The 26068-nt window shown below is 43.4% G+C and overlaps 1 protein-coding gene across 1 annotated transcript in view; it reads left to right on the top strand.

The window, feature by feature from the left end:
• Positions 1–21433, top strand: part of LOC144719435 (phosphatidylinositol-3,5-bisphosphate 3-phosphatase MTMR3-like) — a 47274-nt gene extending 25841 nt beyond the window's left edge. Inside the window, 18 exon segments of the mRNA XM_078595341.1 lie at positions 2185–2286; positions 3394–3510; positions 5825–5907; positions 6334–6494; positions 7410–7620; positions 8019–8215; positions 8991–9095; positions 9325–9436; positions 9671–9866; positions 10792–10977; positions 11870–12040; positions 12346–12506; positions 12830–15077; positions 15578–15691; positions 16135–16211; positions 17336–17362; positions 18051–18129; positions 18132–21433. Of these exon segments, the coding sequence (XP_078451467.1) occupies positions 2185–2286; positions 3394–3510; positions 5825–5907; positions 6334–6494; positions 7410–7620; positions 8019–8215; positions 8991–9095; positions 9325–9436; positions 9671–9866; positions 10792–10977; positions 11870–12040; positions 12346–12506; positions 12830–15077; positions 15578–15691; positions 16135–16211; positions 17336–17362; positions 18051–18129; positions 18132–18224 (4440 nt within the window). The 3' untranslated portion in view covers positions 18225–21433.
• The last annotated feature ends 4635 nt before the right edge of the window (positions 21434–26068 follow it).

The raw sequence follows: 26068 nt of genomic DNA, 5'->3' as shown, positions 1-26068 counted from the left end.
AGCGAGGTAATCGTCCTGTGGGAAGATTCCTCAACTGAGTACACATCGCCCGTGTAACTTGTTCAGTCCAGTATCTTAATTGTGAACGTTGAGATGCTCTTTTTCTGATTCGATCATTTGACACTTGTAGACTGGGTTTAATGGTTACGATGTGGTTGTTATGTATCCTGGAAGACTAGCTGATTGTGATGTTTGGAGGCAGAATTTTATTTACATTTTTCCCGTTATAATGAAGCATAGCTATCTGTGCATACAAAATATAAACTTGGAGAATTTAAAGAAAAAAATATTCTTAACCGCAACAAATCTAAAATAAACCAATTTGTATACATTGCCTGGAGGTAAAAGTAATTTTTCTTCATTTCGTTTAAGGTATGGTAAGAGGTCATCTTGAAGTTGCCAATATAATTGTAACAGTTTAATTGATACATGACATGAAAGTACATACATTCTGGCTAGAGTATAGCAATCTAATAATGCATCTGTGTTTAATACCCATGGTCTTGAGACCTGTGTGTGGTGAGATAATCAGCAATAAAAAAAGATAATAATTTACAAACCTTTGGAAATCCACTGCTGGATTAAGGCCTCTCCATGCTGCGGTGCTCATTGATATTGTTTTACCATACTTCAATACACCGCTTAGTTTGGGTTGGTAAAGAAGGCCTAGGCCGGTTCAGATATCACGAACCAATGATGCGAGCCACAGCTGGGAATTGAACCGAGATCACTGGGTTCAGGGCGTGGTTCATGAACTCAGTGCGTCATCGCTTATTGCGAGTTTATAACAAAACGCTCAGTACTTGCCTATGTATTATTTCGTTCAACCGAAAGTAATGTAACTCCAATATTGTTGGCAAGAGTATTAGCCTAGTACTGTCCTAAGTCGCCTGACCCACCAGCTGGTAGTGATAATGAGCATGACCAGATGAGCAGTGCTGAAGAATGTTACTTCGGGTTGGTGGTTTGCCCTCGTCGACAATACGTTGTTGCCAATTTGGACTGGAGCCACTCCACTGCACCAGTTTTGGCTCGTGCCTTCATTTGGCTTTGCCTTCTGCCGGTGACGTAAGCACTGGTGGTGTTATGGCCTTTATATATGCCGATTTTAATGCATTCATACCCTGTATTGTCTCGGCAGGTAAGGATTTTTCCAGGCCTTTTGCTAATCGGTTATGTACACATTTGCATTCATCGAGTTTGGGTTCATTATTTATTGCCGCATTGTTCAATATTACATCCTGCTTCATGCATGGAATTTTGCAAACAACATTTGTTGAATTCCTTAAACGTTTTTTACAACATTCCTAACATTTAAAGGTGAATTTCAACTTGCAACGCTCGCACACTGTCGAAGAGAGGCTGACGCAGAGGTGCAGGGCACCAAATTTCCCCCCCTCTCCCCCCAGCTCTGCAGTTCCCTATATGAAGGATGATGTGTACACTTTAGAATGTGGAAGTGAGTGCAAGCCTGAAACGAATTAATATATTAAATTGTTTGAATTTTCTTTTATCTTAAAAAACTATGTTTATGACTTTTCATTTAAAGATCTTTAGCAGCGTGACAAGAGAGAAATGCGCTGTCATACTTATGCCACGTCAAAGTGTGCTCACGCTAGAGCCATTCAATAAAATGCCTTGAATGTCATCGGCACATTTAGAACTTCTGGAACATGAAGTATTGCTGTTTGTATAATCTAATAATAAAGTAAGACACCTCTGTCAATCTAGTGCAAATGAAGGAACGTCCCTATGACCGTGTAGATTATGGGAGTTGTTTAACCACGCTTCACGTTGGGCCTGTGAGTCGATGCAGGGGGGCTCTGGACTGTTTCTGACATCACACGCCGCTGATGCCTTTCAACGTTTAAGCTAAGGTTGCAGGGTTCACAGAGCGGTTTCCAGTCGACTGTGCCACTGCTCCACCCATTTTCATATAAATAACCATCAACCAGCACTGAACTCTAAAAGTAGATGAGATGTGATTCAAATGTTGACTTTCCTCTTCACAATTTCATTTCCCCTTGCAAATGACTAACTTGCACATAAACAGAGAAGTTTGATTAATGTACTGATAACTAAAGAGCCTTTAGAATGTAATTGGTATTGCCAACAGCTACGTAGCTGACCCCCCCGTCAAACTATATTGAAGTTCCCACGGTCGCTTACTGTGTATTCCTACAGTCGCAAGAAGAGAACAAGATGGATGGCGTGGACAACAACACAGCTGCTCCCAAGGAGAGTCCGGTTGAGCAAAGTGCTGGTGGGGAGGAGGAGTGCTTGAAGGTAACCAGCTGATAAGACCGTCAATACAAAAGTGATTTCTTCCTCAATAGTATTGAGGCGCTACCCATAACCCTTACTCTTTGGTTCTTTCGGTAAAGTCACGTAGGTATAAAAATAAAATAAATCGCGACGTCTCGGGCGCAACACAAGCGTCCGTCATCAGACGTGACTTAACTGAAAGAACCAAAGAGGATGGATTCCTGCAGTCACGAAAGCTTCAAATCAAGATTACCCATAACCTCTTAATGGTCCAGAGCCAGTAGCGTAAATTTCATTCTTATGATGGTTGTTGGGTTATCCATAGGATCAAACGCTGTTATAAACAAATCCATTTGTGGGAAAGATATTTAGATATTATTGGTGAGGAGAAACTATAATTTTTGTCGATTTTTCTAAAAGTCAACTCAGCTGGAATAGTTGAGGGGTTTTTTGTTTGTTTTTAAAGCAAAATGTCAATCGATAGTGGGGGGTTGCCTCCGATATGGGGCCATCCATTTAGTACGTACGTAAAAAAATCTGTCAACTTAACCCCCCCCCCCTCCCTGTACGCACGCGTACTTTTTACCCCCCCCCCCCAACCTGCGTACGTACGCTTGACGCACCCCCTCGAATCCTATAGAACGGCCGATATTTAATCCACGCAGAAACGATTAATAATATGAACGTGTTTAAGCAAACAGTCTACCGCCGGCTGCATTAAAGAATTAAGTTGCATACCTTGGCTACTTATTTTGCTGAGCTGCATAATAGCCAGCAGTCAGGGGTACGGTATGCACACAAGTGACACCTCTCCCACAGTCCTACTTTTCCCGGTAGTACTTGTCTGATGGCTGAAGAAACTGAACTGTGGCTCATTTGAAGGCAAACAAGTAGACAAATCGAGATCCACCCCCCCCCCCCCCCCGTTTCCTATGTATACGTACATTGTCAGTATACCCCCCCATATGCAAGCGTACACATTTGGGTTAACCTCCCCTTAATGCGTACGTACTAAATGGATGGTCCCTATGGAATTACACCAAACTGCCACCCCACCACCTACAAGCCACGGTGTGTGTGACAGGTATTTGTGTGATGCCGCTGATGTGTGTATGTGTCTGCCCACAGGTCCGCTTTGCGGTGCTGAGTGGAGAACATGTGCAGCATGTGCAGCGGGCGGCCGATTCGGTGCTCACGCTCACAAATTACCGCCTCCACATCGTCCGTGGCCGTCACTCCACCAACGTGAGTGCACGTCCGTCACGTGCGCACTTGTCCATCTAATAGAGAACCGTTACAGTGAAGACATTCTTTTGGGTCTTCTTTTCGGGACAACACACTTGGGGGGGGGTGGTGCAGAGATACGTGTGGACAAACTATCTGCTTTTACATGCAAACCTCAACATTGAAGCTTTTCACTTGGATCTAAAAACGAAATGTGGATTGGTTGTTGTGTGCGTTAAACGAATGCGCCTCATTAAGAGCATATGTGGAGTATCTGAAATGGCACATGTACTGATCAATGATGGATGTTAACAAAGATAACATTGAGTTTACTCTAGGGTTATGCATATACCGTCACAAGCATACTCTTAGTTTTATTTGGTAAGTCACGTAGGTATAATAATAATAATAATACATGAAAATAACTAAATTAAATCACGACGTTTCGGAGGCAACACAAGTCTCCGTCTTCAGATGGGACTGTCACAGCCAAATTTTACTGTCCCCCCCTCCCCTTAACCAGTGTATATAAGATCTTGTCTCTTGGATTTCCCTTCACTTAATACAGTAAATTTGGCTGTGACGGTCCCACCTGAAGACAGAGACTTGTGTTGCCTCCGAAACGTCGTGATTTAATTGAGTTATTTTCATTTATTATTATTTATTATAATTTTTTTTACCTAGGTTTTTTCGGTAAAGTCACGTACGTAAGAGTGAATCCTTGCAGTCACGAAAGCTTCAAATCTAGAACCATCACAAGCAATTGTATAATGGGTATATATGTCATTTGTTTCCAGTTGTAGTTAAAGGGCAGTGCGGCACAATCTGTTGTTCTGTGCTCTCCTCACCTTCGCCATCTAGCACTGACCAGCTTGGTAGAGTGGGGTCAAAGAGTGCTCACTCCCAACACGATGTGGAGAGGCCCTTGTCCAGCAGTGGATTGACAAAACGGACTGTATGCACACATGTTGCAGTTATCATTTGAAATGTGCAATATACTCAAGGCAGAGTAGTTTTAAGTAAAAAAAAGAATGCTTGTCTGAAATGGTGTAGAAATATGCATCCCTTGGGAATATAGGTGTGCCATCGGCATTACACGGTGCCGAATATTTTGAAGGCATGCGTGCTGCAGTGCTGTGGAATGTTGCGTGAACCAAGGTTTATGAATACATGACAAAATGTCTTAATTCGTTCACCACAACTTGTGTTTTTTGTGTTCTATTTGAAGGCTGTTTTTACTTTAAAATACTGCAAATACAATTCTAAACAAATAAGAGGGGAAACGGCACTGCTAAGGTTATTGTTCTTGACCAACTGGTGGAATGTACACAGTTCAAAGATAAACACAGTGTGGGGGGGAGGCTGGGTAGCTTAGGAGGCTAATACATGTCAGAGCACTGAACCAGCACTGCTTTCATCCCAAGCTTGGATCCACGCCTGTCATCAAGCAGGCTTCTTGTGCCGCACTGAGATGAATTGTCTCTCCACAATAACTGCACACCAAAAAAATATCTTACAGTTTGCATGTATTCTAGATTTGAAGTTTTCGTGACTGCAAGGATCCAGTATTTTTTGCTGGAGCAGTCACACCTGATGACGGAGGCTTGTGTTGCCTTCGAAACGTCGTGATTTTTAATTTATTTGATCTTTTACCTACGTGACTTTACCGAAAAAAACAGAGTATAGTTTGCATGCAATTTGGCATATTCCAGTTGTTAATAGTTAAATCGGTTTGATTGAAATTCTTTACACATGAAAGCAATGCGTGCCTCCTCTTGACGTCAGAAGTAGTTCTTTTACGGAATCTTCCAGAGTAATTCCCTCGCACAGACTGTTACACGACTGGTTATGAGATTGAACGAGTCTTTGTCTCATGGCATGATACTGAAATCGAATTGGGGGGAGAAGCAAACATGAGTTTATCTCCATATATATAAAAGGGAAATGTGTTAATATGTGTGTCTGTTCAAAATGTTTAGCGTACTTCCCGACATGCAACAAACTGCAAATTTGCCATGTGGGTACTTTCCAGACTGTACACCATGCAAGAAATATAAAAATACACTTTTGTATTTTTTTGGGGAGGGGCGCAATAATGCATATATTTTGCACGGCAAGTGAGCGGTGACGTCACATCTGTGATGTCACCCTTATGCGGCAGCGTCACGCAGTGTGCCTGCAGACGTCACCCCCCCCCCACCCTCCGCGTAGGCCGTGTATCAATCCAAGACAAGAACCCAAGTCCCGGGCGAAGCCGGGTAGTAAAGCTAGTATAAATATATATAAAACACTGTTGATGTGCTTCTAACCAAAAATGCCCCATTGTTCCTTGCAGATTCCATTGCGATTAATTGACAGTGTGGAGAGCCGAGACATGTTTCAGTTGCAGATCACCTGCAAGGATGGCCGTGTTTACATGTACGTATTCCTACCAAAGTAACTACATTTAAAATTAAGCTTTTTCTAAGCTGAGTAAAATATTGTTAAGCCATTCCAATGTTTTGATGTAGTTTTAGAGGAGTAAATATTTTCTTCCATACAATGTGACATTCTTGTATCTTCGACTGATAAATAATCTTTCAAAGGTTTCTTTCTTTTGTTATTTACATAATTGCATAACCTTGTCAAAAACATGATTGACGCCTGCTAACGTAAAATTGCATTCATTTATTCTTGAAATCATTGGAGCAAGTGAACAGCTTTTAGAAAACAAGACTGCAAAGTAAAAAAAAGAGCTTTCAGGTCTGCTGCATTCAATAAGGTAAAGTATCTAAAAAAACAATCAATTGACTGATCTTTTAACAAATTGCATATCTGTGGTTGGGTTGGACTGCTGTGTTGCAGGTGCAGCTTGCAGACATTTGAGGAGTGTCAGAGTTTGTGCAAGCGGCTGTCCAATATGGCACTGCTGCCACCTGGCTTAGATGGCCTCTTTGCATTTGCTCACCACGCCACGTGTCAGGACGGGGGTTCAGGTGATGGGCAGGCCACGCTGTGTCAGCCCGGTAAGAGGGCCACTGTTGCCTCCCATTACAGAAGTGTGTTGCGTTTAACAAAATACGTTTTTATTACAAAACGGAGGGTGGGGGGGGGGGGGAACAGACACTCGGCGAACAGTGACCCGATTTAGGTGGGACAGGGCCTGAATGAAGGGGGAACATTGGGCTCATTGCCCCACCCAGGTGGGGATCACGTGCGGGTGCATTACAGTTTACAAACACCAAATAGATACTTTTGGCAAAACATGCAAACAAACATGCTTGATACTGGCAAAAAAAGTTCCCATGGATATGAAGTTTTATATGGGGAGGGGTAAGGGGGAAGGTAACTAAAATACTGGGGAAAGGAAAGGGACGGGTGGACTGGGGAACCGGTGGGAGGGGAAGGGGAAAGCATGTAAAAAAAAAACCACTTGCAAATAAAATAATATACACACGACATATAAACATGAGTACTAACGTCCCACATAGCAATTCTCCGCTTCCACCCGTTCTCGCTCGAGGGGCACGACCTCCCCCCATACACCCATCCCCCCACCTCCCGACTTCCTCACCCACGCACCTCATTTTACGTTACATAAGAAGAGGAACAGCAGTGCATGTTTGACTTGACACAGTAAATCTAACTTCGGCCCACAATCACGCACGCGCCATTTAAATTCGGGCATTGGCTCGGGGAAGTGAGTCACTAATTTTCCAAATGTTTGATCAAAGGCTATTTTTTCTGTTTGTTGATGGAGAACAATTGCAATATTTCTACACTACTGCTGTCCTTGTGTTGGATACCTGTTGCATCTTGAGTGAGCAGATCTTGAACACTTTCCCAACTGAACCTCTCTGACGTTAGTTCCGGATAGCTATAAACTGCTTTCATATGAAATGATGGATCGCCTTTGTGTGTTACACTTGGGCTTTTTACAGGCGAACACATTGTGGAAAGGTTTCAGAATGAGGTGGAGCGAATGGGCTACGACCTTGAAAATGCTTGGAGGACAAGCGAGGTGAACACCAGCTACCGTCTGTGCGCTAGCTACCCCCAGCAGCTGCTTGTGCCCGCCTGGATCACTGACAAGGAGCTGGAGAGAGTGGCCTCCTTCCGCTCGGGCAAGCGAATCCCTGTAGTCGTCTACCGGTAAGAGCCTTGGATGTTGCAAGATGACTTTTGTTGCCCTATTGAGAGCGAGAAGTGTCTGAATATATTTATTATCATGTTGGTAATGAAATGTCTACTACAGTGTGAAATTGTATTTTCTTGTCAAATTGTATACTGATACGAATAGTTGCATTGGTTAGAGTAAGGTCACTATTTTTGGGTCGGTCATTTTTCAGAAAAGAAATTTGATTACTGCAATTTAAATGTCCGGAGTTGTAATTTCAATGATTGATACTTTTACTCTGCTGGTGAATTTATCTGTAGCGGTTACACTACTGTGTATGATAAAATGAAGTGTTTGGTTCCATTAAATTTACTGACTTGACACGGTATAATGTGCTCATTTTATTTGCTTGCACGTGCTCGCGTGTGTGCAGGCACCAGCACAATGGGGCTGTGATAGCACGCAGTAGCCAGCCAGAGGTAAGCTGGTGGGGCTGGCGGAGCCCAGAGGATGAGCACCTCATCCAGTCAATGGCACGCGCATGCGCCCTTAATAAATGGGAGCCAGGGGGCGGTGGCACTGGCAGCAATGGCTATGGCGCGGAATTCAGCTCTCTTCAGAGTGAATATGGTGAGTGTTGTAGTCCAAACAGGAGCCGTTTGGCCTATAGTATGATGTTTCAGATAGTGTCCTGTCATTTTAACAAATTAAATCCATTGTAAAACTTTTAATTCGTCTAGATTGTTTATGTTTTTATTTTTGTGAGCTATTTTGACATCACTCGTTTCAATAAGTCATCAAATGAGCAGCCTTGTCCTTTAATGAAATTATAATTAAGTTCCTGTTTGTGGCTGTGAAAAGCTTTGCAATAGTACTGTGAATGTTATGTTGCAGAATTGTGTTATTTGAATCGATGTTAATTTTACTTGTACATGGTATTTAAATCTTAAATTACCAATTGGGAGCTTTTTTTCAGGATATCCACTACCATGTGCTATGGGAACCAGAGGATCTATTGTCAATTATTATCCTGGGGGCAATGTTCAGGGCATATGAGGATAACTCATTCAGAGTTACATTGCAGCTGCAAATTTTACTGAATGATGATCGATGTCCTCAAATGGCATTTGTGGTTGAGAGCATCCAGTTGACAAAGATGTCATTCAGTTTCGAGGACAACTTTGGATACTTATGGATTTATGTTATGAAATTTTCTGGGCCTAGTTCACGTGGATATTTGTACATTCCTTCAGCACGGGGTCTTTTGTGCTATTGCGAACTGGGAAAGGCATAGGTTAATCCTTGGAGAATGGCATAAGCTGAGGCTTTTAAATAGTTAGATGTGTACTTTTCATTCCTTGGCTCCTGCTCCTAGATGGTATGCTTTTCTCATTGCCCAAAACAGAAACATCCCAGGTGCCTGCCGCCCAGTCGCTGCTCATCATGGATGCCCGCTCCTACCCAGCGGCCGTGGCCAACAGAGCCAAGGGGGGTGGCTGCGAGTGCCCAGGTGCGGACACATTTGTAGGATGCACAACGTTTGTGGAGTGGAAAAATTATCTGTGCTGTCTATAACTTTATGCTTATTATGGTGCTGGCTACTTTGTGCGGTTTTGAGCATGTTCAATTGTGGATGAGTGTCGTGCGGTTGTTTTTTTTACGTTCTTGTGTTCAAATTTGAGAAAATAATCTGCAGCTGCGAATGTGACATTAATTTAGCATTCTTGCATATCCTGCAGAGTACTACCCAAACTGCGAAATTACGTTCATGTCCATGGCGAACATCCACTACATTCGCAAGAGCTTTCAGAGCCTACGCACCCTCTGTTCCCAACCGCCAGATCCCAACAGGTGAGAAAGGGACCTATCTCCTCCTGCACCAGGAACTTGTGTATGACATTGAGTAATAGCTGTTTTTTATGTACACACTCATTTGTATGTTTCTGTAAATATTACTATGCCAATAAGGCTATGTATTAATACACGGGCACATTTGAAATATATTTTCTTGCATACGTGCATCGTTGTCCTGTGTGTGTCAAGTTTATTTTTAAAAAATATAAAATACATGTATGATGTATTCAGCTGGCTGTCGGCCCTGGAGAACACACGCTGGCTTCAGCACCTGTCCCTGCTGCTCAAGGCTGGCTGTGCTGTAGCTGGCGCGGTGGCCGGGGAGGGACGTCCCGTGCTTGTTCACTGCTCCGACGGCTGGGACCGTACTCCGCAGATTGTGGCACTGGCCAAGTTACTTCTTGATCCCTACTACCGTACTATCCAGGCACGTACAATGCGAAACGCTCCAGGCCCATTGCATTCAGACTTGTTTTCTCGTGTTCGCGTGAGCGTAGATAAATCCTGGGCATGAAAATCCAGCCGCATGAGTCGGGGACCATGTGGTCTTTTTTAACATTGATCGAGTCGGTCCCTTTTACCCTCGCATACTTGAGATTCTTTAACTACCTTGACGTGAAACGGACCGAAAAGCAACTAGTTAAGTATAAGTCATTTTCGTATTGCTGGTTTTCAGATGACTGAGCAATTCTTAGCTAATCTTACACATTTATCCAGTGCTTTAGTCCAAGGTACTTTAAAATAATGATACAGTTGTACATAAGATTATAGTGGTTAAAATAAAGAGTGGGGTTATTAAAAGGTGTAGGGAGTGGTTAAGGAGGGGTTGGGTTTAGGCCTGTCAGTAGCTGGGGGGTGGGGGCAGGGAGTGGAGATGGGTTGTTTTAAGGGAGGAACGGAAGCGGCTCTGCAAAAATGATTGTTTTAAACGCCCGTGGGAGTTTGTTCAAGTGAAAGGGAGCAAGAAGGGAAAACGAAAGAGCGTGACTGGGTGCAGGGCGGGGGGGGGTGGCACAGGGAGGGACGGTAGAGATTGGTAGCGTTGAGGTTGGGATGGGAAATAGTAAGATATGACAGAAACAAGATAAGGCGGGGAAAGACCATAGAGAGATTTATAGACTGGAGAGAAACATTTAAACAGACAGCAGTGGTAGACAGCGGAGTCAGGAAAGTAGAGAAAAAGTGTGGGAATTGTGGAGTAGGTTAATAATGATCTGGGGTGAGGCCTTTAACATCTGTTGGAGAAGGAGGGAAGACTTAGTAGGCAGGAAGGCCGAGAAGAAGATGGTTGGCAATTAACCTTGCATAGGGATCTCTGGTGATTAACATTGTGCCACTTGTACGCTGTGCAGGGGTTTCAAGTGCTGGTGGAGATGGAGTGGTTGGACTTCGGGCACAAGTTTGCGGACCGATGTGGGCACGGAGATGGCTCCGAGGATGCCAGCGAGCGCTGCCCCGTCTTTTTGCAGTGGCTCGACTGCGTTCACCAGCTGCAGCGCCAGTTCCCATGCTCCTTTGAGTTTAATGAGGCTTTCCTTGTGAGTTTTTGCCAAGCCACACAACATCATTCCACCTTGGCTTCCCTTTTTAAACCCCCCCCACACATCCTTAAGAATTATTGTCGGTGGCAATGAACGCACGGTGATTTTACACGTGAAGGGTAATTTATAGAATGTTTATTGCTGCGATGTTGTCAAGTAACTCTATCCAAGTGGGTAAATTTAACGATAATGTTCTCTGCCTATATGTAGCACCAGCAAGCGACTTGTCTAAACTCGTTTAATAAGCTACCAACCACAAGCACTGCTATGGAACACACCCCTGCACGCAACTGACTTGCCATCAAACATTTTGGCTTAGCCATCGAACAAAGACGGCCCCACTGCATTGTGCGCTTTCAGATGCACTGCTTCTGCGGCCATCCGGAATGCTCTTCCGATATTAGGAAGCCGCTGGAGCTATGCACTTTTAAATCTAAATTGAAAACTAATTCCTTTAGAACTGCTTTTTTAAAGTGTTGTTATCCTTACTCCGCGCCTCCGATTAGCATTGTTGGCTACGTATGGTGCGAAAGAAGTTCAACTTATACGTACATACAACTGTCATTACCGAGCTAAAGATCATTACATTTTTACCAAATGTTCTGTTGCATTAATATATAAAGTAACAGTATATTTTGCTGTTTGTTTTAATATATCGAAATATATACATTTTGTATGTGTTTATTGCCTGGTGATATTCTATATATATTTATTTATACTGTACTACTAAATTAAACTAAATATAGTTGACACTCAAGGAAAATATGAAAGCGTCTTCATTTTCCGTCTACAAAAATATAGTGCTTTGCATTGGCCAGAATTCTCGCGCGAACAATGATGTATGTACACACGTCTGACACGCGTCCCGTGTCCCTGTGCCGGCCTACAGGTGAAGCTGGTGCAGCACACGTATTCGTGCCTCTATGGCACGTTTCTGTGTAACAGCACACGCGAGCGAGCAGAGCGCAGCATAGCCAACCGCTGCTGCTCCGTGTGGTTGCTCCTGCGGCCTGCTAACAAGGCATTCACGAACTTGCTGTACACCCCGGGCTCTGACACGGTATTTATCATTGTCACTTAATATTTATACCACGCCTCCGCATACAATAAATCTCGAGGAGGGGATCCATTGTGACTGTATTCACCTTAAAGCACCAGGTGAAATGCAGCACTGGCCAGCAATTGGGAAGAATGCACTTTTCGAGCAATGAGTCGAGGAGTGTGGACATCAGATCCAGATAATGGGTTATGACAAGTACTAAATAAAAGTCCATTGTGTGTGTGTGTACAGTGGCACCCTGCTTCCTTTGCCACTTCAACATTGACGATTGCTCCACCACCGCCATTCCCTCTGTGAATGTGCAGGTGCTGCGGCCTGTCTACCATGTGCGGAGTCTGCTGCTGTGGTCAGGAGTGTACCTCCCAGAGCCCTTTTCTGCCGGGCCTCCTCCCCGAGACCTTCCACCGGCGCCCCCTCCCACCTTCCCACTACCGAACCCCAAAGCTGAAGAGGGGCCGCACCCGAGGTGTGTAGATTTCTACCTCGCACCGTTATCTCAGATTGCTGTTTTTATTGTGAATCTTCTACTATGTTTCCGAATGTTTCCACTCTGTAAAGGAGTATTATATTGTACTACTCTAATTACAACAAGGTTTGTATGTTCGGATATTTTTGTTTGCCTATGGCCCCTTTCCCCTCAAATATACTTGGTACTCGTATCACGACAAACCCAAATAATGAGACTTTGCTGTTTTTCACGTCAGACCATGCTTCACACTGGTCGGCGTCATATACGCTGGTAGTTTGTATGCAGCTGAGCCCGGCCTCGCATTTATCGGCCGCTTGCAGGTTGTCCAAGACGCGCTCGTTTGAGGACCTGCCGTCGGCGACCGAGGGGGTGGCTCAGGCGGGTGGCCCAGGTGGGGGGCGCCGCCTCAGCGACCCGAGCCTGCAGGGCCTGGGCCTGCGCATCGACCGGCGCGGCTCCATGGAAATCATCAGCTGCGTGTCGGACACCCCAACCGAAGATGGCCTCCTGGCGCAAAGTGAAACGTTCACGTGCGCCCCCTCGCGCGACTCGGGCCTCGAGGCCTCGGACCCTGACTGCGCGCCAATATGCAGCGGTCACGAGGTGGACCACCATAGGAGAGAGCGCACGGCCGCCTCAGATATGCACGACCACAAGCCCTTGGTGAACAAGGTTGGATTTGAACTGGATGTAGTGGCAAAGGCTGATAGCTCTTTGCGAAACACGTGTTGGTGTGATTCTGGTGTTTCTTTGCAACCGGCAATGGGACACAATATGCACGGTAAAGTGAGAAAGCAAGCTTCACAATGTGTTCAGTCTCTTAACAGGATCAATGTCCCACATGAGTTGCTTGGAGAGTTTTCTGCAGAGCAAGCTTCTGAAAAGCTCGACTCCGCACAGACTGTTATACACAGTGCTTCATCTCCTGCCGTGATCACGTGGAGCTCTGAGACCTGTGATGCAGGAACAAGCCACCCACCAGACAAAAATGGTGATGATGACCTCGCTTGGGTCGACGCTGACATGGTAAATAGCACTGTCAACTACCGCAAAGAGAAGAATCATTCTGGAATGAGTAATGGGCACTGTGAGAATGTCAATGGTAATTCAGATTCTGTGTCCACTGAAAATTCTCCAGTTCAGCCCTCTGCCTCTCAGGCTGTGGAACAAGGCATGGTGCAAGAAAGGAAGTCCGTCATGGAGAGCTCAACTGAGACCATCACAGATGAAGTACAGACAGAACAAGAACTGAGCAGTGATAACATCTGCGGTCAGAACCGCCAGGGAGTGGTCATAACCCGAGATATTCGCAGTGCACAGGTCTGCTGTCTGATGCACAAGTTAAAGTCTGTCGATCTGGATGCAAAGGAGAATGTAAGGTCCTGCAAAGGCGTTAAGTCCAATGGGTTGAGAAGTGTAGAAAGACGAAAAGCCTGCCTAGCTTTGGGTACAGCTGGCAGCATGAGCAAGTCTTGTATTAATGGGGAGCATAAGCAAAAGCGAGGGCGGAGGCGAAATAACTGTGGAGCTTGCAAAGGAAAGTTTGCTCTTGACCGGGCACACAGAGCAACTGAGCAGCCCAGAAGATGCAGGGCTGGAAAGCAGTGTACTAATTGCAGTTTGACAGAAACTCAAGGTCTAGAGCAAAGTAAACAAGGCATTGAGAAAGACATTGGTACGACAGTTGCTGTTGACATGGTGCCGTTATCCTGTGGAAGGCATTTGGCAGATCTTAAAAGGAATCATGTACGTTCCAAGCCCAACGATTGTTCAGGAATGTATCCTCAGGCTAGCAGCTCTGTAGGATCAGGGCTGACTCAATGTAGCAATAGACAGAACCAAGGATATGCAGACTCGGGTTGGCCTCTAACAAATGGTGATGCAGAGCAGGAAAAGTGTACTGCATCCATTGACATGAAAAATACAAATTGCGAATCGACCATTCCTATTAACAGTGGACATCATCAGTGCACGCATCATAAAATTGGTAGCAGGTGTGTTTCTGTCAACAGTAGCATTGGGAATGACTGGATACAACTTGCGGACTATGTGCCTCACATGGGCACAGACAGAAGACACTCCAATGGCGTGTGCCACCCTTCAGCTTGCAGCTCTATTAACTCTGCCTCTGAAAATTTCGTGCACTGCGGTTGCTCCGCTCGGCAAGGTGGAGCGTTAGAAAAAAATGCTGCGCACCCAGTCCAGTATTGTGACAATGTCACGCGCTGGTCCAGAGCATCTTCAACAATGGCAGCAATGACGACGGTGGTTGCATCGACCACGGCCACTGAATCTTGGCCTGGAGAAGAGAAGCAGGAGGCTGAAGGAGACGAGGAAGGCGAAGGGGATCCAGATGGTTTGCCCTGCGCACCAGACCCCGTGCAGCGCCGATTGCTCCAGATGGACGCTCAGCACCGCAGAGAAACGCTGCTACTTCGCCGTGCTCTGCAAGAGCTTCGGGCTCAGCTCAGCGGAAGGCAGCGGCAGCAGCATCTGCAGGCGGAGCGGCCAAAGCTGGACATGTCTGGTGGGCCGAACAGGAGGCAACCCGAGTGCCCTGAGGAATTGGTGAGTACATTGCCACGAATGCTCGGTGGAATTATTGTGTCGGTTTTCCACACTTGTGCTGCGTAGCTCAACATTGTTTTTCGGGTTGTGTTTTGTGCTGTTTGGCATATCTAATGGTTTGCTTCATCCGCTGGGAGTCTCTTCTGGGATTTAAACCAAACTATTATGTTCCTGAAGAAACTCCTGTCACGTGGAGTGACACATCAGACATCATACCCAAACAACACACGGTACACAATCCGAAGAGCTATAGAGTGCTCAGTGGTACTTTTGTATTGTTAGAAATTTACGGTGCTAGCCTTTTTATTTTCAAATCGCAATGAATAACTCTCCCTCCACCCCCCCGAAAATGTTCACTTGCAACGTACAAGAATGTAGCTCATCCAGATTGCTCCCCCCCCCCCGGCCACCCATAGTTATAATGGAAGCAATATTAAAAATGTCACGTGAAATGTCCTGTAAAATATTTGTGCATCTGGTGTGCGTGCTGTGTGTATCAGTCTACGATTTCGGACCTGGACAGTGAGGTGGAGTCAGGTCCGCTGTCTCAGTGCAGTACTGGGATGGTGTCGGAGACCAGTTGGGAGCACATCGACACACAGGATGGACATCAGGTGCCACCTTTGCAAAATTCGCATTTTTTTGTGATCATCTTAAAAAATAAATTTGCTCTTCATCGAAATTAAGATGTACTGCTCATTATATCGTGTATTTGACGTGGCAGTTTTGTTCCATTTATATTTCCAGCGAGAATGTCGCGACGAATTTCGATTTAAAGCTTTCGTGACTGCAGGGATTCATCTTCTTGGTTCTTTCGGTAAAGTCACGTAGAAGGGAAGTAATAAAATAATAAAAATAAAACATAATAAAATAAAATAATTCTCACGACGTTTCGGCTACAACGCAAGCAGCCGTCTTCACCTGAAGACGGCTGCTTGCGAAAGAACCAAGAAAATGTTGCGACGTTTTACGCGATTGAATTACAGCCAACTGCAATCTTGTATATAGCGGCAATAATATTTGCACGTTGCTCTGTTTGTGTGCAATGGCAACGTAGATGGCAAAGCTGGTGCCATCCCAATGTTACAGCTGCGAGGGGCCCGTCTGGCTTCAAAGCACGGAACACTACTGCAGGTGTGCATTGCCTTTGCATTGCATTGGTCATTGCTATGTCACGTGCTGTAAGTCATGTGGCTGACATGAGTTAACCCCGCAGACATTTATGTGTGCCAGATTTGAACAGTCTGTGGAAAATAATTGAACCCAGTGTCCTGGACTTGTTGAATTGCCCGGGCAAATAGGGTACAAAGGCAACGGCTGATCAATAAGCGGTGTCCAATATGTTGCTTGTAAATCTTCTCATTGTAAATATTTAACAGTTATGGAGTTTTCTGCTTAATGGAACAGTTGCATTTTCTAATTATAGGCCATATTTAAGTGAAAATGAGATGCAATAGTATCTATTATTTGTGAACTCATGCAAAGCTTACATATTTGTGCTTTGGCATCCCAAGGGTAAAATTAATAAGGCATTTTCTCGGTCCATTGATCCAGCTTCTGTCTGTTTGTGACAGTCTTGCATGGCTTGCTTGGGTTGAAAAGTAAACTAACCTCTCATTTCCAAATTATTTAACTATGAATATGTACATTTGTTAAGCTTACCGCTTAAGCTAATACTTTGGTTAGTTTTGGATAATTTAAATTGCAATTGACAAATAATATAACCTTCACTTACTGTTTATTACGTGCATGAAGATACATAATTATGCCCAACAGTAAACGGAAATTTAGTTAAGTTGTGTCCAATGGCTGTCTGGATTACGAGTTTCTGCAACACCATTTAGTGTTCACCAATGTTTTTTTTTGATAACTGAAATTGCTTGCTCACCAAGGTTTCAATAGGGCTGTTTGTGTGTGTGTGTTTATATATCCATGTCCTTGTCTCCTAACTCTGTCCTGTCTGCCTTGTCAATGTGCCCCGATTGCAACTGATAAGGCAGTGACATCAACGTTTGCACAAAACGCAACATTCGCTCATTTGGTTTCAAGTCCAAAATGCAATCCACGAAATGACATCACATAGCTACGAACAGTTTTTGTGTCTGCTCTTGTGTTTCCATGTTGCAAATCTTAGCACTCCGCTTAATTATAATTGGTCGGTGGGCCTAGGCTTCAAACACTATGCAGTGATTCATATCGCAATGATACCAAAACTTCCTCGACAATCCTCCTGAGCTGTCGATTCCCCCCACTTGCAGGGATGAGGACCTGTCTGCCCAGTCCTGGTGAGCTGTTATTCCTTCCATTTCTTCCTCTCATGCATGTGCTCCTTTTGTATTGCTTGGTTTTTTTCTTTCTCTCCAAAGCTCAGTCTTGTGTGTTTATGCTTTAGAATGTGTGTACAGTTGATGTGGTGTTGCAAATTTTTTTTAATCCAGCACAACCAGACCAAAGCCAGTTTTATGCTGGTGAGTTATATGAAAGGGCACATTGGTCTGTTTACTGTATTCTTAGGCCGTGTTTTCTTGACCCAAGGAGATATTTCATGCTATGTTAAATATATTTTTTAAACCAATCAATTGACAGTTTTAACACATGTGTATGTTTTAACGTAGTGGTGTTTGTATTGTCTACTCAATATTTGTTTTATTTTACAGCATCTATACATCCATCGAAGTAGTGTAATTACAAATGTATTTCGGTAAGCCAATGTGTGCATGAGCTTCTTTAGCATATATTGAAAACAAAAAAGGGACGACAAGGTTCGTGTTTCATTATCTGCAATTTATTATTTTTTGAGAAGGGCAAAATCTGCCTCTCGCACCATTTTTTAGCTCAAGCTGAATCAAAATTCACAAAGCTGGTCAATGTTCTGGCAGCCTTAAATTGTGAACGAAATATGTTGGTGTATTTAATCCTCGAATCCTCATTTCTCCAAATGCTTATATTTTTTTTGGTTTGTTACTTGCCTAGGAGCTGTGGTAAGGTCTTTTGTGCGAGCTGTTGCGACGGTCGAATGTCCCCGCCGAGCAAGAAGCCCCTGGACGTGTGCGGGACGTGTGCGGGACGTGCCGCGATGGCGTGCGGAAAGACGGAGCTCGCGTCAACGAGTTTGAGACGCCTCAGACCGCCGCCTCCTCCAGCTGAACACGTGTAAACTCTTTTGAGTGCACACCTTGCACATTTTAATATTGCCAATAAAGTAATTGCATTTAAACTTGTAATATCTGTAGGACTAATGATAAACGTTGTTTATAATAAATGCATATTTGCTCCAGCTAAACACGTTTGCTGTTCTGCTTATTTAACTTTAAAGTGGCGCCTAATGGCACTTGCAAAGAAATAGCCGACTGTGCTTTTTTGTAACAGAAGCAGGGTGTTATTCCTCAGGCTCTGGTGAGCTTAGCAGTTTTGGAAAAAACTATCTCTATTATGATTGTCCTACTAAGTGTCCACATTGCAGCTGCCTTGCAAATGCGCACATAAAACTTTACATGTAAACTTCGAGTTTGGCCTCTCCAGAGCTACAACAATTCCCATATTCTATCTAAAAATAAATGTAACTTTTAGGGATGAAGAAATTGGTGTGGGTTAAAGATTAAAAGCTACTGTAATAAGGGTACGTCTATTGTCATGGGAATATACTTTAAAATGCCATCGGTAAATGATGGGAGAATGGAAAGAGTGTCTGAGCAAGTGGTCCCTGACCTGAAAAGAGCAAGCTTGGGGGTGTATTGTTTGTGCAGAGTATGTGACATTTGTTTCCGGCCTGAGGATTAGGAATAACAGAGTTTGCGTACTCTTGCTTCGTACCTCCAGCACTCATGCTGAGAGAGAAGGCCTCTGTACAGCCTCACACTCTTTGTTTGTAAGGTGTCATTAAAACAAAAACTTGTGCATCCAGCCTTAGAAACACAAGCGCAGAATGTTTTTTTGTAAATGGTGAAAATGTTTGAGTAAACGCTAAAAACCTCAGTTGTACAGTGTGGATATGATGGCAGCATATTGTGTCACATTTGCTTATTCCTAGTCCTGGGTAATACTGTGCACCAAATAGATTTTGACTTGAACTAAAGAAATGTAAATGCTGTATATGTGGCACCTGTGAGGAGGAAGAAGGGGTGGGCGGGGGAAGTGGTCAGTGCCGATTGTGATAAATTGTACAGAACTGCATGTTGTGGAATTGGCAAGCGCACCAAGAATTGGAACAAAAATTCAAATTTGTAGTTGACAATGCATTGAACATCGTAGTTTGCACATACGTAAGGCCTTATTTTCATTGGCTTAAAATGCTTATAATTTATTTGACCTTTTGTTTACAATTTAGTGATATTGCAATGCTTCATTATAAAAACTGTAGTGAAATTAATAGTTGTATGTGGTTTCTGAACAATGCAAACATTTGCTGTATTCATTTTTATTGACTGTTTATTATTGCTGCACGTTAGAACAATCCTGAAACCACCCAATAGATACATAGGCTATCCAGGGGATCTAATTAGAGTTAACCTAAAAATAAATCATATTTCGTAAGGAACTTTTTTTTCTCCCATTTACATATAAGTTATCTAGTTGCATTCTGCAATTGAGGTACATACTGCGTTAATGGAATTTATTATAAACAATTGGTAAAACGATTCTATCCGAAAATATATTTAATGTTACAATTCATATTGGCCTATGTTGGGTATAAAGTTAATACATATATTTGGATTTACAATTTTTTGTAAATGCTCGCTTAAAGCTTTTTATCTTTTACAATAAAACGCGTACCTATGGTTGCATTTGTTAAGGTGTACTATTTAGTCTCATATTTCATCGTTTTTATTGACAGTCTTCCCATATGTGGCAGAATGCAGTGTTGCTGCACCAAAATATATTTACCCAGGCAACATTCCAGTTTAAAATTGGGTTCTGTATCAAATGAAACACTCCCAGAGGTTGGCCCAACCTAAAGTGAGCACCTGTGTTGATGAATTTTAAGCAATGTGGTGTGAACGACCCTTGCTGACCACTGGAATAAGTGCAAGCTACTGGCACATGTTCCGATTCTTTAACAGTAATTCAGATTATGGTAATAGCATTATTATTAACTAACGTAGATGGATTTTCTCTTTGTTTTCTCTCCTTTAATCTGAACCAATTTCTGTGCCACTAATGGCAGTATTCAACCCATTTTAATAAAACGGTATCTTTGGTTGTAATATGCAACTCATTGCCAGACTGGCTGAATGAAGTATGTGCACCTGTTTAACTTCTATGTAAATTACTATCCTCGTATTACTCCTGAGCGCTCTTAGATTCCAGTCGAGTACAATTTCAGTTATGATTTGTGTAGCAAGTTCCTATTTATTCATTTTTAATATTCGCTTAATCAGTAAATGTGTTATTCGATAACAACATTTTTTGCTATACTCGGAGATGATTTGGTTATAACCTAGTCTAGCCAGTATAACATACTGCGTATTGCATTTCCAGTGCATGCAATGTCAAGACCGCAAGGTTGGCTCTGCACCCACATTCTATTATTTTAAATTAAATTTACTGTCGCTCACAATTGAAAATAGTTTTTTCCTTGCTAAATTAAAATAAGTAACTGAATGATAAAAGTAAATATTTACACTGGAAATTCTAGAACTTTAGTATTAAAAGAATGTTAATTGCAATTGAATGTGCTGTACAAGTTTAAATACTTTAACTCTAGCTAATGGTAAATTAGGTCTGCTGGTAAACAACAATTTAGTTTGTCCTATTTGCATTTTCGTTTGTAATCAGTTGGATTCTGCTGTATACAACATTTCTCCACAATTCATAAAGTACACGGGTTGATGATTTGCTGCCGAAAATGTAGGTACATGATACATTCTGTATCCATAAACAATTTTTTAAAACAAATTTAAGCATACAAATAAAGTAATAAAATGCAGCAGCGAATCTTAAATGCCTTGGTAAAATATACTTTACATGCATTTACACTTTCTGAATGTTCTCTTGTGTTTTTTTTTGTCCCAGTGCTTTGGACACATACTCTGTTAATGGTAAATAGTTTCCTGTCTTCAGTATGGAGAAATGTGTCTTCTTTGTTTTAAAAAGACGAAAAAAATTACACGATATGAAATAAAGCCTGTATATTTTGATCCTTAGCCATGCCCCAGGCTGGTGTGTAAGAGAATGTGAAATATGAATTTTGTTTTGTAATTTGTGATTTCAGTTTGAAACAGAGTCGGTGCTCTTGTTTTGATGCTTTGGAAGTGGCTGCTATGTAAAAATAAACACAAACAGGAAAAAAGGCTAACAATTGGAATTGAAGGTTTTGTACTACTAAATAAAAAAGGAATAAAACATCACTTTGCATATGGGTTGTGCTGTAGTGTAGTTTTTACTATTTACATGTGCTGATGAAAAACTATTAAACACTATACCAATTTTAGAAAGGTATACTGTAATTACAATTGTGCATTCTCTCATTTCAGTGTAATGGTTAGTCATGGTTAGAAGAAATGGCTCTTCATGATTTTACACCCCTTTGTTACAACTGCCACACTACACTTTTTAATTTATTTTCATGGACATGCTTTAATCGTTTTGTTAACTGGCAAAGACATCGTTAACTAACAGAGAGAATGTTCAGCCCGCAATGTCCCAAACAAATATTTTTGGAAGATCCAACGAAGGAACTCCTTGGCTTATCAAACATTGAACGATACGTAACCCTGTTCGAGCAATATATGGGAGGGGCTGCCACCACCGGAATCGAGGTATTTAAGAGTTGCCCAATTGTGACTGGCGAAATGCAATCCAGCACTTGTCACCAATAGTTTGTACATTTGTAGGATGTACAAATAATCTATGGGGGGTAGGGGGCCGTGACAGACCCCGTTAATATGCTGTTTGAAACTTGACAAACTCATCCGTTGCATTTCACATGGCATCCAAAAGAAAATGAAGACTACACTATCAATCCCCTCCTGAATCAAAGCCCACTCCGTGCGGTGTCAGTTTTGAGTGATGTTGGGTCAGTGCTGATTGAAATGGTGGCCCAAGATCACAAGGTGTTAGTGCTTCTAATTAATTAGTGTAGGCTGACAGCACCTACAGCACGAACTATTAGGTATTAGATAACTCCAGGTCATGCAGAAACTATTTACTGGACCACTCTGCCCCTAATAGTGTGGGGCTCGATTATCCACCACTTGGATCAGATTAACCATTCGATTCCTTTCAGAGATACCTCTGCCTGTACGCTGAAACTTTTCATGCCAATCGAGTTCAAGGTTCCTTTCCCTACCGAATGCCCCTTATCGCTGTGCAGATACTTCCTGTGCTGTCATGAAAGGGAGGGTGGAATCTCTTGGTGCTACCGAGGTAAAAATCAATTTTTAAAGATCTGAATCTATAATTTGTATAAGGTCCGGCAGCACAGTAATAACTCGGTCAATACCCTGACGCCTGAAAATTGTAATTTGCATGTTCTTCCCGTGGTCGCGTGGATTTTTCTCCCGGTCCTCTGGTTTTTCCCTCCACGTTTAGAATCAACATGCGTTTAAAGTATTTGGCTATGAGACATGTCCACACGATGAGCTGCAACTTCGTTGCGCTATTATTGGTGACCATAGCTGCATCAATCAGGTGGGGGGAGCGAGAGCTGATAGGGCTCCCTTGGCTGACCTGCGTATACTCGTTTGGACGCATATAACCCAACCCGCTTTCATACGATTCTCCAACACTGCAACTGCTTTTATAGGGTTGCCCTGGCCTGGTTTACTATCATATATCGGGGAGCTAAAATTAGAGTAATGGAGTGGCGTGTAATGTCACTGATATTCACTTGCAGAAGCAGAGAGGAGGGGGCTGTTGTGCAGGTTCGCAACATTAAATGTCAAATCCCTTCAATGAGCTCATTTATGAGTAAAGTTGCAACCTTTTCCGCAAAGCAAAGGCGGACATTTTTTTAGCCTCAGTTTGCCAAGACTTTGCAGAAAACTGATAAAAGTTCAACATATAACTACCAGATCTCGGTAAATCAATTCCTGTCACCTGAGCTGATTCCATTTTCAGATTTGGGTCAAACTTGGAACAGGTGGCAACTCCATTGAGTAGAGGGAAAGTGCAAAGCTGCGTTACAATCAGGTTTTCATCAACATTCATAATTCTATAATTGGATTAACTTATGAATGCATCTTAACTTACACATTTGGGAAGATTCAATTATTCCTAAACTCTTACACTTTAGTGGTCGTCGACCAAGCTTGAGGAGCCAACATCTTCCAAAGTGGGAGAAATTCCTTTGCACTGGTCGGTCATGCTGCCTTCCTCAGTTATGATTTTCCTATTCTTCCAGACTGGTTTATATGCAGTCGCGTGGTATGAATTTACACCCACCCGTCTCCACGCACCCCCACACAATTTGACCTTACAAGGCATTGGTCCGTGACTGGTTACATAATTTCACAATGCCGTGTTGGCATTTGCTGTTTGCGAGGGGCGTGCAACTAATGATGATCTGCTATCAATTAAAAAACACGCGGCGTGCTTCGAATGCAATTATATTGGTGGCATTTATCTTATGCTTGAACCTGCCAAAGCCAGGCGACAACGCTGTTTCATCGGTCGTTTGGAGGCAGCGCTCTTGAGTGCACCGTTATTCACGATTATTTCATGGGACCACCTTTGGCAGTACCAAAATATGAGAATAGGTTTTCCAATTTTTTTTCTGACCTAACACCGTTTTGAGACTAAGCTCAAAAGAAAGCTGTCTCTGGTGTGGACCAATTAGTTAAAAAGACAATGCCTTTATTATCAGAGTACTTTTTTGTTTGCAATTCTGACCACAAGTATTGTGGTTAATGCAGACATGATTCCTTGTAAAAGGTGTGAGTTTGGTGTTTTAACATCTTAACACCTGATTTAAAGCTTTCGTGACTGCATGGATTCATATTCTTGGTTCTATCGGTAAAGTCACGTAGAAGGGAAATAATAAAAATATAAAAAATAAAATTCTCACGAAAATTTGAAAAACCGCACCTTTTTTCTAATTTTCTTGCTGTGGATTTCACACCTGATGACGATTGCTTGTGTTGCAGTAGAAACCTCGTGAGAATGTTATAGTTTTTTTTATTTTCATTATTTTATTATTTCCATTCTACATGACTTTACCGAAAGAACCAAGAATATGGATATCTTAACTGTTTTGTTGCCAGAAAAAAGGGGGAAAAAACCTATTCTCATATTACGCTTATTTATTCCTCAACAAGTATACATAAATATTCCGATTCTCGTTGAGTCAGGTTAGGTGGGTGGGTCGGGGGGTGGTGAAAACCGTCGATAATGTACGACGATCGTTCACTGGCCACTCGCTGACCACATCCACCGAGTCGAGCGACGGGCACGGTAACCCCGGGTGCAATGGGAGGGTGGGCTACACGCGGATGGATTCTGGCTCGGGACGTGAACCCGTTGAGCCAGTGGCCCATGGTTGCCAGGAAGGCCACACAATCGGTGGGAGTCACGACCGCCCGCCCCCCTTTAGTGCCAACGAGAAGTCCCCAATGTGACGTTGTCGGTCCAGTGAAAGCGATCGCGAAATCAGCGCCCCATGAGGCCACGGTTTGGAAAGCCCCCCCCCCACCACCCCTCCGTCTATTGAGTTCACATTTACTGCACTGTTAATGTGGCTAAAATAATTATACTGCATGGATTGTATTTTATATATATACAGTTCTGTGTCGAACCCATATCAGAGTGCCCTTGCCTACAAACATCTGGCAGTTCACCACCAGCGACTGGGCCAAGCGAGCCTCGACTACTGATGATGAGATACTGAATTTCGAAACCGGTACAGTTTTGTTGTTGTTATTGTTGCTTGTGTTGATGCTGCTGAAACGATGCATTCCCAGAAGTGTGTGGCGGCTGATGGGTTGTGTAAACAACACTTCTTTTAAAACACATTCCTGCGGAGGGAGCTGGTCGGAACGTTGGGTTGCTGGGTCAATGGCCAGGGTCAACGGCGGCGTGGTGTATTCCGCAAATATGCCCGACTGTGAGGGCGGCACAAGCCGGCGTGAGTAGGTGAAACGTTGAGTTTTATAAGGGCACCACGGGGTGACCAGCCCCTCCCCACCCAGCCTCACCCCTCCCACCCCCCACCCAGCCCCTCCCCACCCAGCCCCACCCCTCCCACCCCCACCCAGCCCCACCCAACCCCTCCCCACCCAGCCCTTCCCTGCACGACGGACACAAGAATCCCCTGTGGGCTGGTGTAACCAGGAGGTTCCTCCCAGTAAAAAATAGACACGTGGCAAGCCAGATATGTGGAGGAGGCGTAGATATAGTCTGCTCATTTCGTGTGTTTGTAATACGACTGTTCATCAGTAGCCATGGTCATTCCACTGCTGGGTCAACGACCTCCGCTAGCCGCCGCGTTTCACGATCCTGCGACGAAAACATTCATCGGAAGCCGTTCCGCACAACAGCTGATTTAATCGCTCCATCTCCACAACAGGCGTCCTCTTGGGAGCGGTATCGTTCCTAAAAAAAATTGGTTTACCATTCTCTCATTAGAGTCGACTGTCGGCCACAGTAACCCCGTGTTGCGAGTACAGTACTGTTTCAAAATTAAATAAAAGGTTTCTAAAACGACACGATGGGGTTTTCCTGCACTGCCATCTGCTGCTCACTGCCGTCTTAACATCATCCCCACCCTCATCGTGGTCACCATTCCGAGGCACTTACCCACAAGGGCTCAAGAAAAAATAAGTAATACAGTACAGTATTTAAATAGACTTTAAAAAAACACGCTTTTATGAAATGTACCCTACTAGTAATGGCAGAACTCCACGACTCGAGGAAGTGGCCGAGCTTGCCATGACGAAAGGGACCCTGGTTCTTTCGGTAAAGTGAAATATACTAAGAGGAAGCAAAATGAAACACCACCACGCTTGGAGCATATATTTAAGCTGGGTTGGAAGGGAGGAAGGGCGCCTTGACAAAAT

This window comes from Lampetra planeri, chromosome 6, assembly GCF_965212315.1.
Source record: "Lampetra planeri chromosome 6, kcLamPlan1.2.h2, whole genome shotgun sequence".
Taxonomy (NCBI): Eukaryota; Metazoa; Chordata; class Hyperoartia; order Petromyzontiformes; family Petromyzontidae; genus Lampetra; species Lampetra planeri.
This window is presented reverse-complemented; position numbering and strand designations above follow the sequence as displayed.